The following is a 25,725-nucleotide window of genomic DNA, read 5'->3' as shown; positions in this document are numbered from 1 at the left end:
AAACGTATTAGTTTATGCAAAACACACATAGGAGAGAATATTCTTCCAACGGCAAAGGTTATAAAGGAGGCATTATTGAGATACACGTCAACAGCTTGAAACTTCACTCTGATTGGTTAGCTGTAAACGCGGTACGCGCTATTGCATCATTAACGAGTATATATGTCACCGAATGTAATAAACTAAGTTATTCATATATACTTCGCTCTCTCCAAATGTAATCAACTACATTACTTGGTTATATGCCAAAACTAGTTTTCCCTTTCAGATTTGATTTATGCGTTTAAATAAATCAAATACAGACGCGGCCAATGTTACTATAATGATAAGCATATAGTCGAAATCGTAAAGAGCATTGAATATTTGAATCAATTGGTAGATAGGATAAGAGGAATGGCGTCACGTGAAAGGAGTTTTGTGGGAACCCATTTGGGATTATATAAATAGAATGAATAAATATCCGTACGGTGCAGTCGTACATATTAACCTAACTCACTCCAACTTTTTTTTCGTGTCATACCGTACAAACCAACGTGACTAGTCTTCAAAATTTAATTTAATGTGAATAGATTTAGATTAAAGAATGACAAGTGTGCGTCATGGAAGTTACCTTATTGCACTAGTTTGACTGAAAAGTTATTAGTATTACTGTAATAATTTTGTAGCAAGAGGTTTGTGATTTTCTTTCAGAGAGGTTTGAGATTTGATTTCTATATAGTTCAATTTATTGTTATTTATGCAGATTAAAATTTAAAATTATAAATATCTTGCAAATAAAACTTCGATGCATTAATCTTTATAAGATATACTCCAACTTTTTTTTCTTCCTTACGTGTCATACCGTACAAACCAACGTAACTAGTCTTCAAAATTTAATTTAATGTGAATAGATTTTGATTAAAGAATGACAAGTGTGCGTCATGGAAGTTACCTTATTGCACTAGTTTGACTGAAAAGTTATTACTGTAATAATTTTGTAGCAAGAGGTTTGTGATTTTCTTTCAGAGAGGTTTGAGATTTGATTTCTATATAGTTCAATTTATTGTTATTTATGCAGATTAAAATTTAAAATTATAAATATCTTGCAAATAAAACTTCGATGCATTAATCTTTATAAGATATAGTTCAGTAATGTAAATAAAACCATTAGAAGTGGATCAATAAAATTATTTACTACAAGCCGTTTGTTTTTTTTTTTTTTTGAAAAGGATACAAGCCGTTTGTTTCTAGTTTCTTTCTTCTTTTATTTTTTTCTTAAAAATTTGTTGGTCTTTATTTTCACTCAAAATATATATATTTCTATGTTTTCTCTTTTTATGGTCTAAAAATTATTGTTTCGTTAGTCATCAATTGTCGGCTAAAAATATATAATAAAAATCATCCTATACGCTTTGGTAATAATAATGCGAAAACCATCGTATACTCCACTTTCTTTAGTCATCAAACTGGTCAGACTCTTGACTGCTAATTTGTACTTGCAAAATTTTAATAGAATTTCAATTGACAGGTGAGTAGATTCATCAATACCTCAGTCGAATTCAATTGATAAATTTCACTTAGTAAGTTAGTATCATAACTTACTTACCAAAATTCTCAAATGAATTTGTTTTGTTTACAAGTAAATATAGAGTTTCCAGTTAGCTGAAAATATATGCTAGCGTATACATTTCAGCTTTTATTAACAACCATTTATTTCAATAGATCTTAGAAAAAAAATGCTTTCGTTGAACGACAAAGACTTACACACATGTTGAAAAAATCGAAGAAGACGATTCTGTAGAAATAAAATCGATGGATATGTAGTCATTTACAGACATAGAAAGTTCTAGCATGGAGTAGTAATTAATAGTCTTCTTGAAGTAGTTGTAGAAAGCAGATCATTTTATTCATTCCTCTATATCTACGCATTGAATATAAATTGATTGGTTAGGTGAAACAAGACCCGGGAAAAAAAAAATCTGCTGGAAGAGCAATGGCTAATAGATTTTCCACGAACATAACTATCGAGAACTTTAATATGTTTGACTCCAAACTTAAAGAGACGACAAGCTCCAAGCGTACAGCCGTACGCAGGACAGCCACACGACACCCTCGCTCCTACACTATCGTGTTATATGCTTAAAATTTCTTATTGAGATAGAGAGAGCGACAAGTACGGAATAAGAAAATAGAAATGCAATATTTTTCAAATTGTGGTCCATAGATAGATGATTCAATTTCAAAGTGGAGGGTGCCCACATTGGCCGTAACTTCTAGGGTACAGTGACCTCACTCTTTTGCCCCTTGGCTCCACCTTTGTCTTTATGTTTTTTTTTTTCAGACTTTTTGGTAATCGAAATGACGTTTTCCTGACTCATCACCCTCCTTTACATCATTTCTATGACTAAGCATTACTATTCTTAATTGGTCGGTCGTGTACTCGTGTTTTTGATTAAAGTTGGATCACTCATCGTTTACTTTTTCCATCGTGTCTTTTTTGTTGTTCTTTGATTTATTTTTGGGTTTATTATTTAAAAATGTAAAGTTTAACAATATGTATTCAGGCCCATTTTTCAGCTCTTTCAAAGTGAAAACCGTTCCGGTGGCCGGCGTGCATCTCGCCGTCGGTCGCCATCTCTGTTTCTATTTTGTTTTTTGATACCTTTGTATCATATAATCGATCTTTAGATCGAAATAAACTTCCGGTTAGCGGATTACCCTTTCGTTAGGCGACTTTTGTTTTACCGACTTGTTCGGGTTTCATATCACCCCTTTCACTGATCTTCATTTCAATTCCGATGGCTATTGATCTGATATCTTTTTTCATTGTTTCAACTTTATCTCTTCCTAAAAGAATCAGTCTTCACATGATATATCAGCCGTGTTCTATGGCGTCGAAGTGAAGCATCTTGGACTGGAAGAAGAGTGAGTTTGATGGATTTATAAGTCTCTATGAAGAAGATTCAGCAGAGTTGGCGTTTGACAACGGTCCAACAAAGAGTCTCCTTTCATCCCGACTTGAACTTCCTATGTGTTTAATTAACGGTGAATCAAGGTCCCTCTGATCAATTTGTCTCGGCTTGAGTGAAAGGCGTCTTCCAAGTGAGTACAAGCTTTAGTTGACTTGAAGTCTTGCAGAGGTTCTGATGGAGAGCTTCACCGGCGAGCTACTCCTCTTCGGTGGTGGAGCCAAGGTTGGGGGAATCAACAGGTGTCTAACATGCGTCCTAGTATCCAGCCACGTAATGCCAACATATGGGGATCTGCTTACACGTGTTCGTTAGATTGTATGCTCTATTTTCAGATTGTTCACGTGTTGACTTTAAGTCTAATTAAATATTGTACTCATGTTTAGCCAAAAGGCTTAATGAAAAGTATGTTGACAAAAAAAAGAAAATGTATTCAGGCCCATTTTTCAAATAAAAACCCAACCTTAACTAAACCAAAAAAGAGCCATAGATCATAAGAGGAAGTGAGAACGTTGCACCTCAGAAAAGAAAAGTTTTTTTTTTTTTTTAACACTGAATGTTTCAATAGCAAAGCCTAAAAAGGCAACGTATAGAAGTACATATGATAAAGAAAGACAAAACACAGATACCAGTAGGTACCAATAACAGAGACAGAGGAGAAAATCCACAGAGATGTGTACTCGTGATAAGTAAAATCTCCCAACAGCACATATAGCTTAATCACACAGCTTGTGCTTCGGAGAGATGGTATGCGATAGCCAACTATGGCCTTCAGTAGCAACATATGATTGGGTGCGGAAGTTAGCTATAACACTCTCAGCAATAGCAGTAGACACTCTGTTTTTCGATCCCTGGACATGTACGAGTGACCAAGAGTCTAGTCTAGAGAAGAGAAGCAGTATGCGTTCTATAAGTGACTTCAACTCTGGATACCGATGAGGCTCAAGTAGCGATTCTCTCAACTCAATGGATGAGGCTTCCAGAATAAAATATTTAGAAAAGAAAAGTTTAGTCCAGGTTACAAAAGCTGCAAGAGTATAATTGGCTTAAAAAGCTTCATAGATAATTAAAAAAAGCTTTCACTTATTTCGTGCCTCACACAATAATCTAATGGGCTAAGGCCCAAGGAGTTAATACGAGGGAAAAGTCAACCTCTTGCTCTCTCAGAGTATGTTTCGGATCTAAGTCGGTTCGGTCGGGTCGTCCAGCTCACTGCTTTCCAGTTTCCACCCATCTGAGTCTGCTCTCAACCAAATCAACGCCGTGTATCTGAAGGTAACCCTTCACTAAAGTAGAACTCTTTCCCCTGTTATCTTCTTCCACCAGTCTTACTTCGTCTGTCAGCAAGCTTGCTCTGTTTTGGTTTTGCTTGAAACAAAGTTTACACTTCTTACTGCATGCTCTGTTTTGGTAATTGCCTTATAACAAAGCATTGTATTTAGGGTATATGAGTAAAGAGCTGAGAAGCTTTTGTCTCCCAATAAGCTTGCTCTGTTTTGGTCAAAGATCGGTTCTTGCATCTTTGAAGCCACGAAGATTCCTTGCCAGAGCAATGAGTTCGTTCATGAGCTTCTTAGAGGTGTGGGCCAGCATTTTGATAGGTTCATCAAAGACCTAAAGGTATGGACTTTTTTGAGTTAATCTACCGAAAGATAGTCAACGACAACTACCTTTACGCCCGAGTTTCAAAGGTTATTGAAGACAAGTCAAAGTTGTCTGAAGAGCACATCCCTATGCTTACTGATATCCTTGGAGATGAAGATAAGGCTAAAGAGGTCGTTGAAGCTGGCAAAGCATCTATGGGTAAATAATCTAATGAAGCCTTGCTCTGTTAAAATCATGCGGGAAGTTTGACTAATCTTGCGAAGTGTCCATCTTCAACTCTCCAGATTCTTGGTGCTGAGAAAGCACTTTTCAGGGCGTTGAAGACACGTGGAAACACACCCAAGTATGGTCTGATATTCCACTCTTCATTCATTGGCCGTGCATCTGCTAAAAACAAGGGACGTATTGCTCGTTACCTAGCAAACAAGTGCTCGGTTGCTTCCCGGATTGATTGTTTCGCTGGTAATGTCCTGAATAATTAACTTGTTATAGTGTGAGATGATGATGTGCTGTTTAACTGTTAAACAATGGTGGTCTCTTATGCACAGATAGCAGCACTACAGCTTTTGGTGAGAAACTTAGGGAACAAGTGGAGGAGCGACTAGAGTTTTATGACAAAGGTGTTGCCCCACGTAAGAATGTGGATGTAATGAAAGAAGTGCTGGAAAGTCTTGAGAAGAAAGGTTATTATATACACCTCTCTCTCTCTCTCACACATGTTTTGGTGTTAAACTGTTTGTTTGATGGGTGTGTGTTCTCTCTTTGTAGATGAGGGAGAAGCAATAGCAGTGGAGGCCTCAGAGAAGAACAAGAAGAAAGATAAGAGAAAGACAGAGGAAAAGGATGAGGGAGAAGATGGGGAGAAATCAACGAAGAAGAAGAAAAGCAAAACAGTAGAAGAGGAATTGACAAGTCACAGAAGAAAAAGAAGAAGAAAACTAAGTCACAAGGTGAAGAATATACCAAGACAGGTTTCCGTAATGTAGTAGTTATTTTCCCACATGCCAAGCTTTTATTTAATTTAATAACAAATTGAATTAACCATATCAGATTTTATAGTATTGAATCTCTTAAATGAAAAGTTCACTTTTATATTTTTTTTTTATAACAAAATACTAGTAATCTAAGCAGATTCCAAATCCGTTGGCCACCTCGAGGAAATTGAATCAACATAAACCATAGCAGAAGACAGATTCCAAGCACCACGTGCCAGCTTATCCGCCATTATGTTTTTTGCCCTTTGGATATGTTGGAGAGAGAAAGTTTGAAAAAATTCCTTACAGCGCAAGAATTCTTCCATATGTGTAGTGAATGCTGGCCACTCTGTAGGTGTAGACACCATATTCACCAGTTGAGAACAGTCAGTTGCAAACACCACCTCTGAGATATGAAGGGTCTTCATGGACTCTATTGCTCAAATCATCGCTTCACATTCGACATGTAAAGGTGATAGACTCCTGCGGATGTTTATGGCTCCCATCATAGTATCAGTAGATCCTTCATTCCTATAAAATCATCCTTGTCCTGTAAAAATATCTTGTTCTTTCCATGCTCCGTCAATATAACACCAATTGGTACCATGTAAAATTTGATTTTCTGGCAATTCCGAAAAAACTCGTGTTGAGGGTTCCTTAATTTGAGCTTCAGTCCACAGAGCACTTTCGATCTCTGCTTTTCTTAGAATATCTGGTGGATCTCCATTTTTATTTTTAAAATTCTTATCATTACGATTTTTCCAAATATACCACAATATCCATGGAAAAAAGTGTAAATCATGTCCTTTTGGAAGTCTCCAGAAAAGATAATCCATATTAGTAAACACTGATAGAGTAGGGAAAATCCCTGGATGAGATGGAATATTTGAAATCGCCCAAATCTGAAACGCTGGAAGACATTTAAAGAGAACATGATTAATTGATTCTTCTTCGGCTCCGCATATCTAACATTGCATGTCATATTTGATACCACGAGATCGTAAATTTTTTGTAACTGGTAAGCTACCTGAGATAATCTGTCATACAAAATGTTGCAATTTTGGTGAACATTGTAATTTCCATGAATAGGCTAGTAAAGATTTTGTATCCGGACCAAAAAAGCCTTGTTGAGATCCCAAATCAGGATAAAGTTTTTCCACCCTATGTCTTGATTTAACCGTATACCGACCATGATCAGTAAAATGTCATCCATATGAATCTTGTTTTGGATGTCGACTGATGGGCAGACTCCGTATAATACTGGCATCGTCCTGATGAATATATGCATTAAGCAAATTCAAATTCCAGGAAAGATCAGTTTTATATTTGAGATCAATAAAATTACCAAATTTTGTTGGATATCTTGAAAGGTTTCTGGTTCTATGTTTTTGCTTGAAAAACAGAAACCATCATCAGATTCTCTCATACTGAATCTACAACTAAGAGGATCAAACATATTTTTCTTCTTATATTAATTAAGCATAACAAAAATTAGTGTTTCTTGTGGATAATTTAATTTTGATTTGAGTTATATAAAGAAAAAAAATTATTATCTAAAAAGTACAAAAAAAATTGCAGAAACAAGAGAATTCTGCTGAATCAAAAAGTAAAAGTATAACAAAAAATTGAAAAAAAGCAAGAGAACAAAGATTCATAACACAATCTAGTCACAGAGAATGAGTCTAATCATTGCAAGAACCAAACACGAAACAGAGAAGAAGAAGAGAGTCACAAAGTCCCTCGCAGACCATTTCCTCACGGCCTTGGACTCAACCCTCAAGCTCTTCGCCCTGCGCAGAGCATCCACTTCCTTGAGCAAATCAAACTCGACCCCTTTCTTCTTCAGCTCTTCAACGCACTTACGAAGCAGCTTCGCATCTTCTTTCTCCCTCTCCAACAACTTCTCGAGATGCGACTCCACTTCAGACTTGTACCGTACGGCCCAAATGATCCCGAGGGAAGACACGAGAGCGCAGAGAGATGGGATCCATGATCTCTTACAAGCGGATGAAGAAGCGGAAGCAGAGGAAGCGTGGAAGAGGAGAAGCAGAGAGATTGAGTGGAAGAGGAAGAAGAAGATGTAGAGCTGAGTGATCTCTCGTCGAACGGAATCGATCTGAGACTCTTTGTGTGAGACGCGGTTGAGGATGAGCTCTTCTTCTTTAAGCCATTGTTTCAGGAGAAGCTTGTGTGTTGGCGTGTCGGCGATTTGGTGAAGAGGGTGTCTCGGATTTGACTCCATGATTGGTGGGTTCGTGCTCTGATCTGAAGCCATGGAAGCAGCAATACGAATGAGGAAAGCAGAGAGAGATGGAGAGAGGAGCGTTGAAGTTGTGGCTTTTAATAAAGCGGCGAAACTTACGGCTCTCTTTCTTTGGTTGGCAACGGCTACTTTTATGTTAATTTACGTATTTCTCCTTTGAGCCTAACGGTCATCAACCAAAAAACACGGCTCAGCTCCGTTGGCCCATGAAATATTAGACCCATATATGGCCCATAAACACTATTATTTAGGGAAAATCGCATTTTAAACACCGGAAGTGTCACTTTCTATCAATTTAAACACCAAAGTTATTTCACTAGTACTTTAAATCTTCAAAGTGACATTTTTATCATAATAAACCTCCAAAGACGTTTTCATGTTCATAGACGACCGATACTGTTCATTTTACAGGTCAAAATGATGACGTGTCGGTTTTTGTTTATAAAAAATACAGAAAAATTCGAATGAAATTGGAAAAAATTGTAAAAATTCAAAACAAAATTAAAACAATCTAAAAATTCAAAAAACATAAAAATTGAAATTTCAAACTTAAAAATAAAATAAAATATTAAAAATTCTTAAAATTCAAAAATAAGATCTAAATTAAAATGTCAAATTTAAGAAAGAAAATAAATTTTAAAATAAGATCTAAAATTAAAACTTCAAACTTAAAAATTAAAATTGTAAATATTTAACCAAAAAATTATATTTATTTTAAAATTTCATCCAATGAAAGTAACTGTCACTTATGATGATATCAAAACTTGTCACCATCAAAAACAATATATCAAAACTTGCTACCATCAAAATTTTTTTTTTTCATAATCAGGATATCCAGACACCTTACATAGCCCGACTAGCGCCTAAGTACACTTCGCATAAAGCATCTCGGGGGGCCGCCTATTTCACCCCATGTTAATTGATTGTGACCACATGCAGGGCAAATAATTCTCTCAAATAGATTATTTTGAGTTTTGTTCCAAAAAGATTTTCTATAAAGAAAATGACCAAAATTTTTTCATTAAAGATGCAAAAGATTCTTATGCTCTAAATATATAAATACAAATAAATAAATAAAAATTCAAATTATATATTTTTTAATATTTTAGATCTTATTTTAGAATTATTAGAATTTTTTAAATTTTATTTTAGTTTTTAAATTTGATATTTTAATTTTAGATCTTATTTTTGAATTTTTTGAATTTTTAATATTTTATTTTTTTAAGTTTGAAATTTTAATTTTTAAGTTTTTTGAATTTTTTTTGAACTTTTTTTAATTTTGTTTTGATTTTTTTATAATTTTTTTCAATTTCATTCGAATTTTTCTGTATTTTTACGTATATTTTTTTTTAAAAGAAAAGAAACCGACACGTCATCATTTTAACCTGTAAAATGAACAGTGCCGGTCGCCTATGAACAGGAAAACGTCGTTGGAGGTTTATTATGATAAAAATGTCACTTTGAATATTTAAAGTGCTAGTCAAAAAACTTCAGTGTTTAAAGTGTTAGAAAGTGACACTCTCGGTGTTTAAAATGCGATTTTCCCCTATTATTTTTAAGCATGTACATAAAATAGCCAATTATAGACAAGAGTTCATTTTTATAGTAAACATCTGTAACTGGTTATTCTTGTGATGTAAAAAAAAAAAACTGGTTATTTTTTTTTTTTTGATAATCCAGGGGTTCCCCGCTTCGCGGGTCATTCCCCTGGGCCCGGTCAGGCAGCGGTCCACTTCACCCGGAAGAGCTTTACCTGGGCTGGATCGAACCCAGTACCGCTTTGGTGTCCAGAAGAGGCAGGGTAGTTTCCGCATGAGGAGGGAATCGAACCCGGATGATGGTTGCCACCAGAGGCCCGTCCTGCCACTTGGACTACCTTGTCCGGACAAAAAACTGGTTATTCTTGTAAGGATTTAACTGAATAAGAAGAATGGTTATTTGTAGAATAGAAAGATATGGAATGATAAATAAAATGAAATAAAAATTGAAATTGTTAATGGTATGGTGAATATCATACATCAGTACGTTTTATAATCATGAATAAAAGAAATAGATTTTACCAAATTTTTGTAACTGGTAAATATTTTATGAAATTTAATGAAATGATGCATTCCAAATGATTTTATTCCACGAAATAGCATTTCAGTTGCAGCTTTAACCATTTTGAAAAGAACACAACATACCACTCGCGTTTTTTTTTTCTTTTGAAAAGTACCACTCGCGTTTTGTTGAGCTTAAGTTATTACCAAGCTCGTAACGCTTTCAACACATGTCACCAACAAACATAATGCACCCAATGTGATTATCGAAAATGTATACTTTTAACTTACGAACGTTACAAATTTATAATAGTACGTACTTAAGGACGTAAGACCACAATTATCGGGGAGATATAAAAAGAATCCTTAACAAAAAATAAAATAAAATATAGTATGGATCCCAAAGAAAAACAAAAAATCCGGTCACAGAGGTAATTGATTAGTGACCGATCTTGGTGTGTTTCTTGTACTGTTTGCGGGCTCCGCTGAAACATGACGGCCCGCAATTGTTTCTTTTTTAATATTTTTTTTAAATCAGAAAAAAAAATAAAAATTAAGAAACCTAAAAGGTGTTCCACGGATAATGATGGCGAGACCATAGACAAACGGTAGTTAACATTTACCAAAAAAGTGAAAAAAGAGTAGTAATATATCAAGAAACTAAAGATGGAGGAGTCTTCTTCTATTATAGCAAAGCTTCTTCTCCTCACCACACTTGTTACCATATTGGTTATCTCCAGAGCTAACGAAGAGCTAATGATGCAACTATGCCACAACTCCGACAACCTCACCTTGTGTCTTCGCTCTCTGAGAGCAGACCCAACTGCTCCAAAAGGCGACCAAGTCGAACTGGCTCGCATCATCCTCAGATGCGTCAACTCTCACCTCATCACCCTCACCAACAACACTTCCGCTTTGGCCTGGAAGCACCGCCGGAGTCCCAAGGCTGCATCCGCGTTGAAACAGTGTGGTTTGGGTTACGCGACGGCAAAGCGTGGCGTGGGAAAGGTAGACGCTCAGTTAATAGCAGGAGATTACGACAAGGCTGCGTATGACGTCAGCATGACGGTGGAGGCTCCTCCGGTCTCGTGCCGTGCCTGTGGTGACACTGAATTTTAATTTGCCCTCGAGTTTCCGTTACCATACAGAGGTTTACTTGGCGTTGACTCAAGCTCCGCTCAGGATCATTGATCGCTTCTAGTGACTTTATTACCTAATTTCTCAAAAAGTCATATGGTCTTATCTTACCTAGCATTATCAATGACTATTTAACTGTGTCTAGCTTCTCAAGTTTAAATCCAAGTTTGCTTCTTCTTCGTCTCAATCATTTCAAGGTTGAATGAAAAATGGTGAAAAACTTCTTTTTTTTTTTTGCTAAACATCTCTGTTCATATCACTCTATGATCTTAATCATTGCCATATCTTTGCACTCTTGTGAATTTATCATATCACACAGTATGGATTGTTATTGATATGTTTCATGATCATGTCGCTAACCTGATTCAAACTAAAAGCTGCTATAACTTTTTTTTTTAGTTCCAAGAACCAAATAACAAACATATTCCCTCTTCTTCGTTGATCTCTCTATTTGTGGCTAAACTTCTTTTAGATACTATAAGAAATGAACAGAAACTTGGTAATCTATTTTCTATGAATAGAGAAAGATAATGTTTGAGCGGCAACTCGAACCCGGTAAGATGTAGAATAAAATCAGGACATATCTTTTAACACAAGATTTAGCTACCAACTTTCTTTTGCTTTTTTTTTTTTTTTTTTTTTTTTTAAAATTTTTCTGGCAGCATAGACAATAGAAAATGCATCTCTGACAAGAATTCTCTTCAAAAGTAGATTGAATTTTATGTAAAATGAAACCCAAAAATTTCATGCTTTCTTTTTTTGTTCTTCAAGGGAACAGCTACATATCGGAGATTCCCTTCTCAAGCAACATGCACCAACAACAATAGCCAAACACAACTTGCACAATTTCAGTTTAAGCTTTCCTTTTTCTCTTTTTATTTCATTTAATTCTTTCATTTTTCTTTCTCAGATTTCCCTTAAAAACCTTCTTTATTATGTTTAGACAACAATGCACATATATAAATAATCTGATCTTGTGACTGTTTTACTATACTTTTCAAGATTTACTCTATAGATCAGCCTTATTTTGGAGGAAAAAATGAATGCTTAATTCTTTTCAGTGTAGGATATTTTTTTTGGAACACATCGGTGTACGATAGTTAAAGTTAGAATCTTTTCAGATTATAAACAAAGATCGAACTATGATATATATCAGTTTCGCTTTATCTTAACAGAACACATGAAAGCAAGATTTCCGAGAACAACTTTTTGAGTTTGGACTTTGAACGAATAGCCAACACAAAACACAAAATATATACAATTTAGAAAAAAAGTATAGGTACTTTGAAGAAAAAACGGACGACGCAGAATTTCAGATATTGATAATTAACTATTTCTTAAGATTGCTGAGTTTTTAGGGCATAATGGAATCAACAAATATGATCGGAGGATAGTTGATAATTTTCAAGTATATCATATTTTATTCCTATACATATGTATGCTAAAACAATTTGTTAATGTTAATAACTTAATATCCTAATTCTTCAGTTGATTTTATTAAAAAAGATGACGTATAACTGACATCTTATATGCCGTAAAAAATAACTGACATCTTATATATAATGTAGTTTGAAATATTTGGAAGATCTTTTTCTCATAAAATATTTCATTGTCTATTCCATGGGACGAGTTTGAAATTAAGAAGATCATGTAAAGAGAATCTAATATTGTGAAGTAGTACAACTTCAAAGAAAACAAGATAAAGGAAAAAAATGTCTAACTTTAATCTTTGAATGCATATTCAGTCATGTCATGACCCATCCATCATCTTTCTTCGAATCTCCTATCTCACTGAACATGTTTGGAGGCGGTCCTCCGTACTTAATAACTATGCTTATGATCTCATATGCATCTCTCCACTAGCCTAATTTAATTTTTGCCATAATCTCAATTTTTTGTTCTTATCTTCAAAAACAACTCGTGCATGGTAGTAGGATGATGATTGATTACAGGCTTTGAAGGATCATAATATGGTAACCATTTTGGGTTTTGAGACTGGTAAAATAAAATATTCTCCACTGGAGTTTAGATATCAAAACTTGCATGCATAATCAAGAAATAGGAGCATGCCTGGTTGTTATACAATAGCACTAGAACTCTGTAACCAGAGTCTATCAACTGAAATAACTAAGCATGCATAGTTGTTCTGCAATAACATTATAATTCTGTAACCCATGTAATTAATAATAATAATAAATGGTGCAAAATTTTAGAACATGTGCTAAAGATTCTGGGGCTACGGGTAGGGTTTCCCTTTACGTAGTTTTCATAGCGTGTGAGTTTTCGTACGGCCATTTGCAATAACACGAAAAAAATATATTCTCAGTTTTTAAATTATTTTTCTGTTTTATAAAAAACTAGTATTATCTCCCGTGCTTAGCACGGACATTATTTTTATAATCTAGGTTATAATTTACAATGTAAATAAATATTATTTTCAAGGTTATATTTATTGATAAAACTTTAAATAAAAGAATAAAATTTTGCTTTTTATATTCCATAATAGTCAAGTATAGACACAAGATGAACGTTACATATTTTCCGTTACATATTTCCATTTTTAACTCAAAAAAGATTATTACATATGAAAAATCAGATTGAGGGAAACATATTTCTTGCATAAGTTTTATTAGAGCACAAACTTTAATTTTGTAGATAATTAACATTTATATTTATTGTAGTCTTTCCCTATTGCTTTTAAAAAAATAATATTTGTTTTCCTCCATCATATTCTTTTAAGTTCATTTGCATTGTTATACTTGTTCAGTCATTTTTGTTTCTAACAGAATCTACAAATAAAAATTATAAACGTAGAAGTATATTTTTTTGATCTTAAAGTAAACAAAATAATTTCACTGCATTTTCTATATAATTATAAACACACAAATAAAGAGAAAGGAAAATTTACCGTAGTGTTAGGTCTCGATTTAGATAGTAGACATGAATCTTTCTTTTGATTTCATTTGTTGCCTTCTAAGTATCTCCATGTTTTCCGTCTTTTTTTTTTCTTTTCTTCTTGTGGTGCTTCTCAAGTTCTCAGACGCTGTGTACATGTGTTCTAAATTGAGACCATATTAATCTTTTCGTGAACTATCACCACGACAACAAATAAACATATTCCAATAAATTGAGAATTGATTAGTCATTTTAAATACATTGTTGACATATTTTATTTACCTTTACCTTTTTCACATACAGTATGTAGTTTTGGCCAATGTCTAGAAGTACATGAAAAAAATAAGAAAGTTATAAAAAGGTTAGAAGAGAAAATGGTTAATCAAAAAGATATTTGAGCATAAAGAGTTTAAGCATTTTTTTAGTTTTCACTTACATGGACTTGAAAGCTTTATCATCCAACATCAGTATCATTCCATAGCATATTGATGTTCGTCTTTTTCTCATTTCGTTAAAAGACAAAATGCTTTTGAAAACTATTACGCAAATGTTGGACCAGAAACAATTTGGATTTGGATCTTGAACTGTAAATTATTTCGTCATTTGAAGTTGAAACTTTAGAGAGATCAATGGAGCCATTGCAAGAGATTTAAGAATTTACTATTTCTGATTGCAAGTAGAAATGGAACTAATATATGACAATTATCTAAAAAAAAAAGTAGTGGTTTCAAAGTAGTGGGATCATGGGTGTCGTGTGAATATATTGGAAATTTTTATTTTATATATAAAACAAATAAAAGGAAATAAGTTAATAGACTAAACATGTTTTATGCGTTTAAAATTTTCTGTTTTTACATTTGTTTTTTAAATCGTTATTGTTTTTAAAATATTTTACACATGTCAATTTTTTTTAATTATTTTAATTTTTTTTTCACATGTCATTTTTTCATTCGCGAAGCGACTTGCGTTTTATTATATAAGGGATGACGAGACAAGAACATTGGCAGCTGACAGACAAATGGTGTGGCTTGAATTAGATAACTAGTAGTCGGCTGTGCTCCATTATCAAACGTTTCACAATTCTACATATTTTATATTTATTTACTTTATCATTAGTTTATAATTCAGATGACATTATAGACTTTTATAGTTGCACCATTACCAATCTGTGTCACACCTGCGAACCGAATAAGCATCTGGAAAAATTATATCAAAAGAATGTACATCTCAATAGATAAATTCATATGAAACAATAACAGTAACACAACCTATTACATTTTTTTTTAAAGAAGCATTTGTCGTTTATAATATGTGGAAATTCATAAAGAATATGTTATACTGTTAACTAGTAACGGATTATATAAAAGGGAGATATATAACTTAACTAAGCAAAAAGATAGGCCGATGAATTTAGAAAGAAAGGTGAAAAATACGAAAATAGAAACAGTTAAAACATAACAAAAAGGAAGAATGAGCTGGTAATAATCAAGATGAGCAAGGTAAGAAAATGAAGAACAGAAAGAGGCTTTGACAGCATGAAAAGAGTGTAAGAACACCCGCAATGGAGGTTTTTAACGAAATGTGAAACATCCATTTATCCTTCTCGAATAACCACTGGCCACAAACAACTATAACATCCATCATTGAATTGCTTGGGATTAACGTGAAAGAATCTATTGTCAAAAACAAGACATCGTAACTTGGAGAAGAAAGAACTGACTACGGCTAAACCTAGGTTTTCATAACTGTTCCGGTTAGTGGTCGAATTTTTTAGTTTAATTATTAACCCAGAATTGGTCTAAATCTAATTAGTAAACCGATTTTCGCGAATAAGTCTGCTACAACATATAACTCCTTTAAAGTCTGTCATAACGTATGTTAAAGTCTGCTATCACATAAAAGTTAGTTTTGTTAGTTTATAAGTCTGCAACTTAGCATACATAACATATAAGTCTGCGATCTCATGAACATGAAAATCTACCAAATTATAAAAAGTATGTGAGAAAAATATGTGTGCGATTATGAAAGTCTTCGAAATATTATAAAGCTGCCATCAAAAGACAAAAATCTGCTATAAAAACCTGCCAAATAAAAACAAATTTGCTATTAAAATTAATTCTACCATAATGTGTGGTAGACTTTTTCAGAAAGTCTCTAACCATATAAAATCTGCCACACTAAGTTTGTTGAAAAATATTAATCTGTCAAATACTAATAAAACTGTCATTAAATGTCACAGATTTTTAACAGTAGACTTATTTATATATTTCGAAAATATTTATTTTCTGTAAAAAAAAATTTTGAATTTTTTTTTTGTTAACAAAGAAAACAAGGACATTCTGGGCATAAAAAATAGTCTAGTAATTAAAAAAAAAGTATGTTATTTTAGTCATTACTCATAAAATGTGTGTTATTTTAGTAATCTTCCCTTAAAAAAATGCCCAAAAAATAAATTAAAAAGAAACAAAAGCTAAGCACCAGGTTCTAAAAATAGAGTTTTTAGAATTGGTAAGAACTTCTAAGGTGTCTTTTTTTTTATTGGTTCTTTTTGTGTTTGTGTCTTTCTTTGTTGTCTTTTTCTCTCTTAAGAATTTTAAAATAGTTCTACCATTGGACATGACAAATTACAAGAAGTTCTAAACTTTACAAATTACAAATTTACAATTAAATTAAACATTATAACCCATGATAGGTTCTAACCATTGGAGCAGAGTCTCACTAACTAACTGCAAGTCTGGTGTGTTCGGTCAGGCTGCCCGAACCCAACAAAAGAACAACTTGTAACATCTGACACAAACTCACCTCTATATATATACACACTTGCACACACTCTCATTTCCTCAAAACAACCCCAAAACTTGTTTCTCTCATGGCATCATCTCTTCCTCAGTTCTACGCCGATTTCACATTTTCCGGCAACACTTCTTCACAGTTTCACGGCTCTTCTTCATGTCCTGACGTCTCAGCTCTATCCAATTACTATGACGACGGTTACCTCCCCTTCAACGCATCTTCTATCCGAGAATCCACATTTTATCCCCAAGTTTTTGGAACTTCTGACGCTCCTATGCAGGAGTACAACTATTATTACCAGAAAATGGGTGTGAACAATGCCACACAATATTTTCATGGTGGTGATCAAGAATACTACGGCTTTTCACCAGAGATCAAGCCCTTTGGAGAGCAATCTTGGGTATATAAGCACGTTCAAATATTATCTTAAATGGATATTATTGTTTACCAGAAACCATCAAAGAAATTATTTTTATGAAGCAGGGATCTAGTGAAGGAGGCATACAAGCTGAGCAGACCACAAAAGTGGGACGCTATTCGGTTGAAGAACGTAAAGAGAGAATCATGAGGTACTTGAAAAAGAAGAACCAACGCAACTTCAATAAGACCATCAAGGTATGTATATATACACTCCTTATAGTAAATTTATATTTCCTTTTTTATGTTTATGAATTGTATAAGAACTAGAGATATATATATATAAGAACTTGAGATTTAAAAATACAATATATATATGCAGTATGTATGCCGTAAAACCCTAGCTGACCGGCGTGTTCGTGTTCGAGGACGATTTGCTAGAAACAATGACACATGTGAACAACAATCTCACATGTCTAAAACTCACAACAACAATTCTGAAAAAGAAGAAGATATATTTTCTGGATCCGACGACTATCTAATCCAGGTATTATAAATTCATTTTATTATTCCAGAGCAGTTTATTATTTACATAATCAAATGTAGAACTAATTAGAGTATTGCATCACAATTTTTAGCAGATGGAAAACGATGATGGATGGCTTAACGAAGCAATGTCTAATATGATTTCTTTTCCTTGTGAATTGGACGCTCCTGGAGATGATCATAATCCAAGCACATGGAGCTTCTGATCCTACTATCATTTACCTACTTCCAAATCAATTAATTAATGTCGCTAGTTATAAAATTTGATCGATTAGTTTAGTTTAATTATAAGCAGCTTAGTTATTTGATGTAGATCTATATCATAATGTACTTAATTAGTCATGTGGTTAATGAACATGAAGATTCTGCCTAGTAGATAAATAAAAGAACTTCACATCATTGGTGTGAATAATTTCAGCCAATAACGATCTCAATACAAGAGCAAGTTATTCCCGTTTCTTAATTTATTATGTAATTAAAAAAAAAAGAAAAAAAATAGACTATTAGCTTTTTCAGTAAATCTAAGAAAAGATTCTTTTGGGGAGGTTAAAAAGATTGTTGAGATTGTTTATGGCAAGCAACACTTTTTACGATTCGAATAAATTGGTAGGTCGATAAAAGATTAATTAACCAGAGGATTCACGGAATAAATGTTTATTAAGGAATATATGATGTAAATTTTAATCATAAGACGAATGACGAAACGTTACATAGCTTGTGGCCTTCTTATCTTTCTTTTCCATGCTTATATATGAATGGATATAAAGAATAATGCGGATTAATTGGTCTAATAACAAAACACAGAAACATGATAAGAAGTTGTACACAAAATTCTTGCAATGATCGATTAAAGCAGATTGATAGGGTCTATATAGTCAGTGTAGATATAGAGAGAGTGTGTGGAGGAGAGACATGATACGGAACCAAGTTCCAATCACTTTTTAAGACATATAATTCTTGAAACAAACATATATAATAAGGCTTCAAACTCTGTAAATTATATTCTCTGAATTTGTCCCCCTTTATTTTCTTCTTTGACGAATATATGTGTATATTTTTGTTATTTCTTTCATTTTTTGTTGGCCCGACATCTTATACTACTATTCTACTCAGAGAGACTTAAATCAATTTTGCTATTTTATTCATATTTATATTAGAGTGCGAGTCTTATGAAATATTTCTCAAGATTTGTAATTAGTCATACAATTAATGAAGTGGCGTTACAAAAAGTGTCATACAATTAATGTAAAGAAAATCTAAACAAGAGAGTTTTCAACATGATCATTTCATACAGTAGAAAATTTATAAATTAATATTTGATAAATTAATATACACTATAAGTTAGTAAATTTTCTCGATCCCGAGTTGAACCGGTTGAAAATATGACACAATCAACAAAATAATAAAATAAGTTTTTAGTACGTCCTATGTAAATATATGTTTCCACTAAAATCATAAATTAATAATCTATCTATATATAAATTTTATATAAGTACAAACTAAAAATTATATTGTTGGTTTTATATTCACAGTGAAATTATTTCTATTTTTTCTTAACATTTCAATAAATTTTGGTAATATTTAGTAAATTTATATCTAAAACCAAATTTAAATTCTATTAAACATAAAAATATACAAAAAATAATATAATAAAACAATATGAGAGTCAAATTTTTAAAATTTAATTAATGTATATACGGTAAAATAATTTTTTTTATTTTATAAATAAAATATTTAAAAATAGAAAAAAAAACTAAAAAGAAACATTTTGTAAATTAATAACTCTATAAATTAATAAAATACCATACTTCCAATATTATTAATTTATAGAATTTTTACTGTATGTAGCAAACCTTCTCAATACGGATACATAGTCTTACGATCTTGATTTATCATAGAAAATTTTACGTTGATGTAACTGAAGTGAGTTGACTCTGCTTCTTGACTTGGGTACACACATTACTCAATCGATCGTAGATGCTGAAGTCAAAACCAAGTGTACATAAAAATCGCATCAAGTAATCGTTAATTGTTATCTTCCATTTTGTCACTTTTCAAGAAAGATAATCAGTGTTTTTTTTTGTTGAAAAAAGGCTTTTAAGATAATCAGTGTTTACCCATATTTCGTTAATTCAGTGAATTCCCACTATCTCAAACTTTTTTTTGTCTTTTACATATGTCAACTTGAACAGAAAAAGGCAATAGGAGTTGATTCGTTTTCTTTAAAATTCAAGTGATACAAGAATTCTCATAGTGTACAAATTATAAAAGTATTCACGCTGATGAAGCACTTAACTAGGCTATTATAATACCTCAACTAAGTGCTTGAAATAACGCTATAGTTGGTTAAATTGTGAATTGTAATTTGTATTTTGGAGGAATTGCGCCTTCACATACTGTGATGCGTTTATTTGTCCACTTCGCTAAAAATGTTACAAAGATTCGGTGTTGGATTTTCCAAATTTCATAAAGCCTGTGTTACCGTTAGCACTACAAGAAAACACATGGTTAACGACGAAAATTAACGAGGAAAAACAATCCTCGTAAATTTGCGTCGAGTTTACGACGAATTTACGTGAAAAACTAAAGTCATCGTTATTTCCTCGTAACGTAACGACAAAAATATTTCGTCGTAAAGTGGATGTAACTTTACGAGTATTTTACGAGGAAAACTATTTCCTCGTAAATACGACGTAAACTTTGCGTGGTATTTACGAGGAAATAGTTTACGTGTATTTAGCGAGGAAATTTTTGAATCCACCAACTTTATAGGTGTTACACGTTTTTTTTGCCCACCTAATTAATTTTCGTCGTAAATTCATAGCAAAATTACAACTACCAGATTCGAATTTTCCTATAAATATGGATGTTTAAACATCATTTTAAACACACCAACAACAAAAAACGTGAAAGAAAAAAAATGGCTGGCTCCGGGAATATTTACGAGTTGCGGAAGTGGATGTATATGCATAGAGATGCTAACGGGAGAGTGACGAAAGAATACCTTGCGGGTCTGGAGACATTTATGCATCAAGCAGATTCAACACCGCTCGCCCAAGAAAGTGGTAAGATGTTCTGTCCTTGTCGGAAATGCAACAATTCGAAACTGGCAAACCGTGAAAATGTTTGGAAGCATTTAATAAATAGAGGTTTCACGGCAAATTACTATATCTGGTTTCAACATGGAGAAGGTTTTAATTATGATCAGAATGAAGCTAGTAGTAGTAATAGCAATTTTCAGGAAAAAGAACCGGTTGATCATCATTTGCATAATGAACATAGTTACCAGCAGGAGGAGATGGTAGATTATGATAGGGTTCATGATATGGTAGCTGATGCATTCGTAGCTCATGATGGAGATGAAGAACCTAATATAGATGCAAAAAAGTTTTACGAAATGTTAAGCGCGGCGAATCAACCACTTTACAGTGGTTGTAGAGAAGGTCTCTCTAAATTGTCGTTAGCTGCTAGAATGATGAATATTAAAACTGATCACAATCTACCTGAAAGTTGCATGAACGAATGGGCGGACTTGTTTAAAGAGTATTTGCCGGAAGACAATGTGTCTGCTGATTCTTATTATGAGATTCAGAAACTGGTTTATAGCCTTGGGTTGCCTTCGGAGATGATAGATGTTTGCATCGACAACTGCATGATCTATTGGGGAGATGATGAGAAGCTAGAAGAATGTCGATTCTGCAAGAAGCCACGATTCAAGCCGCAAGGACGGGGACGTAATAGGGTACCGTACCAAAGGATGTGGTACCTACCAATTACAGACAGATTGAAAAGATTGTATCAATCAGAGCAGACTGCTGGAAAGATGAGATGGCATGCCGAGCATACTCAGACGGATGGTGAGATGACTCATCCATCAGATGCAAGAGCCTGGAAACATTTCAACAAAGTACATCCAGATTTCGCTAGCAATATCCGGAATGTGTATCTCGGATTATGCACAGATGGATTTAGTCCGTTCGGAATGTCAGGGAGACAATATTCATTGTGGCCAGTCTTTCTTACTCCATACAACCTGCCACCGGAGATGTGCATGCAACGGGAGTTACTATTCTTGACCATATTAATACCTGGTCCGAACCATCCAAAAAGGTCCCTGGATGTTTTCCTACAACCACTGATAAAAGAGTTGAAGGATTTGTGGTCAACAGGGGTGAGGACGTATGACTGTTCAACGAAGACGAATTTTACGATGCGAGCGATGCTTTTGTGGACCATAAGTGATTTCCCTGCCTATGGGATGTTGTCTGGATGGACTACACATGGGAGATTAGCTTGTCCATATTGTAATGGAACGACAGATGCGTTTCAACTGAAGAATGGTAGGAAGACAAGTTGGTTTGATTGTCACCGTCGATTTCTTCCCATTGGCCATCCTTACCGAAGAAACAAGAATTTGTTTAGGCACAAAAGGGTTGTGAGAGACACTCCTCCTCCATATCTAACTGGAGAACAAATTGAAGCGCAAATCGACTACTACGGAGCTAACGAAACAGTTCGTTGGGGTGGTAATTGGCATGTCCCTCGTAATATGCCAGATTCTTACGGTGTTCATCACAACTGGCACAAGAAGAGTATATTTTGGGAGTTGCCATATTGGAAGGATCTTCTTCTGCGCCACAACCTCGATGTGATGCATATAGAGAAGAATTTCTTTGAGAACATCATGAATACAATATTGAATGTCCCAGGGAAGACAAAAGACAACATAAAATCAAGGTTGGACTTGCCGGATATTTGCTCAAGAAGCGAGTTACATATTAAAAGCAATGGACAAGTTCCCGTTCCGATATTCAGATTATCTTCAGAAAAAAAGTCGGTGTTGTTCAACTGGGTGGCATCAGAAGTGAAGTTCCCCGATGGGTATGTTTCGAATCTCTCTAGATGTGTTGAAAAGGGTCAAAAGTTCTCCGGGATGAAGAGTCATGATTGTCATGTATTTATGCAACGACTACTGCCCTTTGCATTTGCGGAGCTACTTCCAACAAACGTACATGAAGCACTTGCAGGTACGTAGTGTATTATATCACAATAATTTACAAAATAATATATGACTAACAATGTGTTTAATTTTTTTTGAATATAAAAGGCATTGGAGCATTTTTCAGGGATCTGAGCACACACACTCTTAAAGAAGAAGTTGTGGAACAGCTTCAAGAGAACATTCCCATCTTATTGTGCAACTTGGAGAAGATATTTCCTCCCGGATTTTTTGACGTCATGGAGCATCTAGCTGTCCACCTCCCATATGAGGCATTGCTTCGTGGACCTGTACATTACGGATGGATGTATCAGTATGAGCGAGCCATGAAATATTTGAAGGGAAAAGCAAAGAACCTCGCCAAAGTTGAAGGTTCTATAATTGCTGGAAGTTTGACGGAAGAAGTTTCTCACTTCACATCGTACTACTTTGCGTCAAAAGTACGTACACGGAGAAGAGCTCCAAGAAGATATGATGATGGTGGTGTTGCGCCAACATATGCAGTTGCTGGTGTTCCAGACATCTTTAGCCAGATTGGGCGACTCGGTGGGAAGTGTAAAGAGGTTTGGTGGTCGAGTGAAGAAGACGCTCATAGTGCACACACCTATATTCTACTCAATTGCGAAGATCCATTGATGCGTTATTTTGAAAGGTAACATATATTGACACTTCGAAACACATATAACTATAATTAATTGTATAATTGCGAGAGATTCATTCCTATAAAATGTGATTTTACAGCCTATTTGTTTCTCAAGTCGAAGAAACATTTCCTGGTATATCCACAAGTGACGTAGACAAAAGGAAAGATCAACACTTCATTAAGTGGTTGCGGAATCAGGTATTAACTAAAACTTTTTTTTCATACATTATCTGTATTTCATTAACATTCTCTTTATTTTTGCAGGTTGATTATGACGACGACGATGCAGATTATCCTAAGTGGTTACACGAAGTAATTCAATCTCCACTTGTAAAGGTCACCACATCACAGATGTATTTCACACGGGGCTATACTTTTCATACATATGACTATGGTAGACAGCGGGCGACCAGTAACTATGGAATATGTGTGAAAGGGGAAACAGATTTCTACGGGATCTTGACGGAGATTATTGAAGTCGAATTTCCAGGGATACTGAAGCTGAAATGCGTCCTCTTCAAATGTGAATGGTTCGACCCCGTCGTCAACAGAGGTGTTCGGTCTAACAAATTCGGTGTAGTTGATGTCAACGGTGGACGAAGGTACAACAAATTCGAGCCTTTCATCTTAGCTTCACAAGCAGACCAAGTTAGCTTCCTTCCATACCCTCGGATGAGAGATTCAGGTATAAATTGGTTAGCAGTGATCAAAGTTACACCTCGAGGACGAATCATCAGTGGAGAAGAACCACCATTGCAAGAAGAACAGATAAATGAAGTCGAGGAACCTGAACAAGAAATTGATGACATCCTTCTCATTGATCCGCATAATCACGAGTACGAAGATCTTACCGATGATGCCACAGACGAAGCTGTTGAAGACGAGTTTAATGAAAATGATGATGTTTCTAGTGATGACGAGAATGTCGATGTATCCGATTGATGTATTTGTTCTATGAATAAGATGAGGGAGTTTGTTTTATGAATAAGATAATGTGAGGTTTGTTTTATGAATAAGGGAATGCTGGGAGTTTGTTTTATGAATAAGCAAATGTGGGATATTGTGGTTTGGAATGGAAATAAAGATGGAGTTTGGAATATATGAAGTAGAAAATAAGGAATATGGGGTTTCGGGTTTTTGGTTTCGGATTTTGGGTTTTGGGTTTTGGGTTTCGGGTTTGGGCTTTCGGGTTTCGGGGTTTGGGGTTCTAGGGATATATGAAGTAGAAAATTAAAGATGGGGGTTTGGAATATATGAAGTAGAAAATTAAAGATGGGGGTTTGGGTTTCGGGTTTCGGGTTTCGGGTTTGGGGTTTCGGGTTTGAGGTTTCGGGTTTAGGGTATGGGGTTTGGGGTTGGGGTTTCGGGTTTGGGGTTTAGGGTATGGGGTTTCGGGTTTGGGGTTTCGGGTTTAGGGTATGGGGTTTGGAGGTTGGGGTTTCGGGTTTCGGGTTTCTGATTCTAGGGATTTAAACATAACACTTGTTAATTCCACGTAAGCACAAATCGTCGTAAAGTCCACGTAGGATGAAATCGTCGTAAAGTCCACGCAGGATGAAATCGTCGTAAAGTACACGTAGGATGAAATCGTCGTAAAGTCCACGTAGAATAAAATCGTCGTAAAGTCCACGTAGGGTTAAATCGTCGTAAAAACCACGTAAGACAACAAGGAAATAACGACGAAACTTAAAATTAAATATGAGGTTTGGAATATATGAAGTAGAAAATTAAAGATGGGGGTTTGGAATATATGAAGTAGAAAATAAGGAATATGGGGTTTCGGGTTTCGGGTTTCGGGTTTGGGGTTTCGGGTTTGGGGTATGGGGTTTCGGGTTTCAGGTTTCGGGTTTGGGGTTCTAGGGATATATGAAGTAGAAAATTAAAGATGGGGGTTTGGAATATATGAAGTAGAAAATTAAAGATGGGGGTTTGGAATATATGAAGTAGAAAATTAAAGATGGGGGTTTGGGTTTCGGGTTTCGGGTTTCGGGTTTGGGGTTTCGGGTTTGGGGTTTGTGGTTTCGGGTTTGAGGTTTCGGGTTTCGGGGTTGGGGTTTCGGGTTTGGGGTTTCGAGTTTCGGGTTTCGGGTTTGGGGTTTCGGGTTTCGGATTTCGGGTTTCGGGTTTCGGGGTTGGGGTTTCGGGTTTCGGGTTTCGGGTTTGGGGTTGGAATATATGAAGTAGAAAATTAAATATGGGGGTTTGGAATATATGAAGTAGAAAATAAGGAATCTGGGGTTTGGGGTTTCGGGTTTGGGGTTTGGGGTTTCGGGTTTGGGGTTTCGGGTTTCGGGGTTGGGGTTTCGGGTTTGGGGTTTGGGGTTTGGGGTTTGGGGTTTCGGGTTTCGGGTTTCGGGTTTGGGGTTCTAGGGATTTAAACATAACACTCGTTAATTCCACGTAGGATGAAATCGTCGTAAAGACCACGTAAAAAGATTTAAACATAAATCACGTTAATTCCACGTAAGAAAAATCGTCGTAAAGTCCACGTAAAAAAAACACTCGTTAATTCCACGTAAGCACAAA

At 34.7% G+C, this 25,725-nt stretch overlaps 3 protein-coding genes and 1 pseudogene across 4 annotated transcripts; 3 read left to right on the top strand and 1 right to left on the bottom strand.

Annotated features, from left to right (window-relative positions):
• Positions 1-1,953: 1,953 nt before the first annotated feature.
• On the top strand, positions 1,954-6,220 carry LOC106384680 (nucleolar protein 56-like). The gene is made up of 4 exons (XM_048759213.1): positions 1,954-4,751; positions 4,838-5,015; positions 5,102-5,236; positions 5,322-6,220. Exons 1-4 carry the CDS (start codon positions 4,704-4,706, stop codon positions 5,537-5,539), a joined length of 579 nt encoding a protein of 192 aa, XP_048615170.1. The 5' UTR covers positions 1,954-4,703; the 3' UTR covers positions 5,540-6,220.
• A 753-nt stretch (positions 6,221-6,973) lies between these two features.
• Positions 6,974-7,911, bottom strand: BNACNNG23680D. The gene has a single exon (XM_013826012.3). The coding sequence runs from the start codon at positions 7,800-7,802 to the stop codon at positions 7,191-7,193; it is 612 nt and encodes a 203-aa protein (XP_013681466.1). The 5' UTR covers positions 7,803-7,911; the 3' UTR covers positions 6,974-7,190.
• A 2,135-nt stretch (positions 7,912-10,046) lies between these two features.
• LOC106387073 lies at positions 10,047-11,153 on the top strand (annotated as a pseudogene).
• A 5,498-nt stretch (positions 11,154-16,651) lies between these two features.
• Positions 16,652-17,929, top strand: LOC106386897 (two-component response regulator-like PRR1). 2 transcript variants are annotated; one of them, XM_022697744.2, is made up of 4 exons: positions 16,652-17,054; positions 17,138-17,269; positions 17,394-17,558; positions 17,650-17,929. In XM_022697744.2, exons 1-4 carry the CDS (start codon positions 16,731-16,733, stop codon positions 17,761-17,763), a joined length of 735 nt encoding a protein of 244 aa, XP_022553465.2. In that variant the 5' UTR covers positions 16,652-16,730; the 3' UTR covers positions 17,764-17,929. The 2 variants fall into 2 exon arrangements, with proteins under 2 accessions (XP_022553465.2, XP_013682172.2); XM_013826718.3 differs by having other exon boundaries at positions 16,654-17,054; positions 17,653-17,929.
• Positions 17,930-25,725: the final 7,796 nt, after the last annotated feature.

This window comes from Brassica napus, chromosome C5, assembly GCF_020379485.1.
Source record: "Brassica napus cultivar Da-Ae chromosome C5, Da-Ae, whole genome shotgun sequence".
Taxonomy (NCBI): domain Eukaryota; kingdom Viridiplantae; phylum Streptophyta; class Magnoliopsida; order Brassicales; family Brassicaceae; genus Brassica; species Brassica napus.
Note: the sequence above shows the minus strand (reverse complement) of the source record. Positions and strands in the feature narration are given on the sequence as shown.

Coding starts and splice junctions, on each gene's coding strand:
- BNACNNG23680D (XM_013826012.3), bottom strand. CDS start 7,802: ATGGCTTCAGATCAGAGCACGAACCCACCAATCATGGAGTCAAATCCG.
- LOC106384680 (XM_048759213.1), top strand. CDS start 4,704: ATGAAGATAAGGCTAAAGAGGTCGTTGAAGCTGGCAAAGCATCTATGG. Junction 5,016..5,101: donor CCGGATTGATTGTTTCGCTG/GTAATGTCCTGA, acceptor TCTTATGCACAG/ATAGCAGCACTACAGCTTTT. Junction 5,237..5,321: donor GGAAAGTCTTGAGAAGAAAG/GTTATTATATAC, acceptor CTCTCTTTGTAG/ATGAGGGAGAAGCAATAGCA.
- LOC106386897 (XM_022697744.2), top strand. CDS start 16,731: ATGGCATCATCTCTTCCTCAGTTCTACGCCGATTTCACATTTTCCGGC. Junction 17,055..17,137: donor CCTTTGGAGAGCAATCTTGG/GTATATAAGCAC, acceptor TTTATGAAGCAG/GGATCTAGTGAAGGAGGCAT. Junction 17,559..17,649: donor CCGACGACTATCTAATCCAG/GTATTATAAATT, acceptor CACAATTTTTAG/CAGATGGAAAACGATGATGG.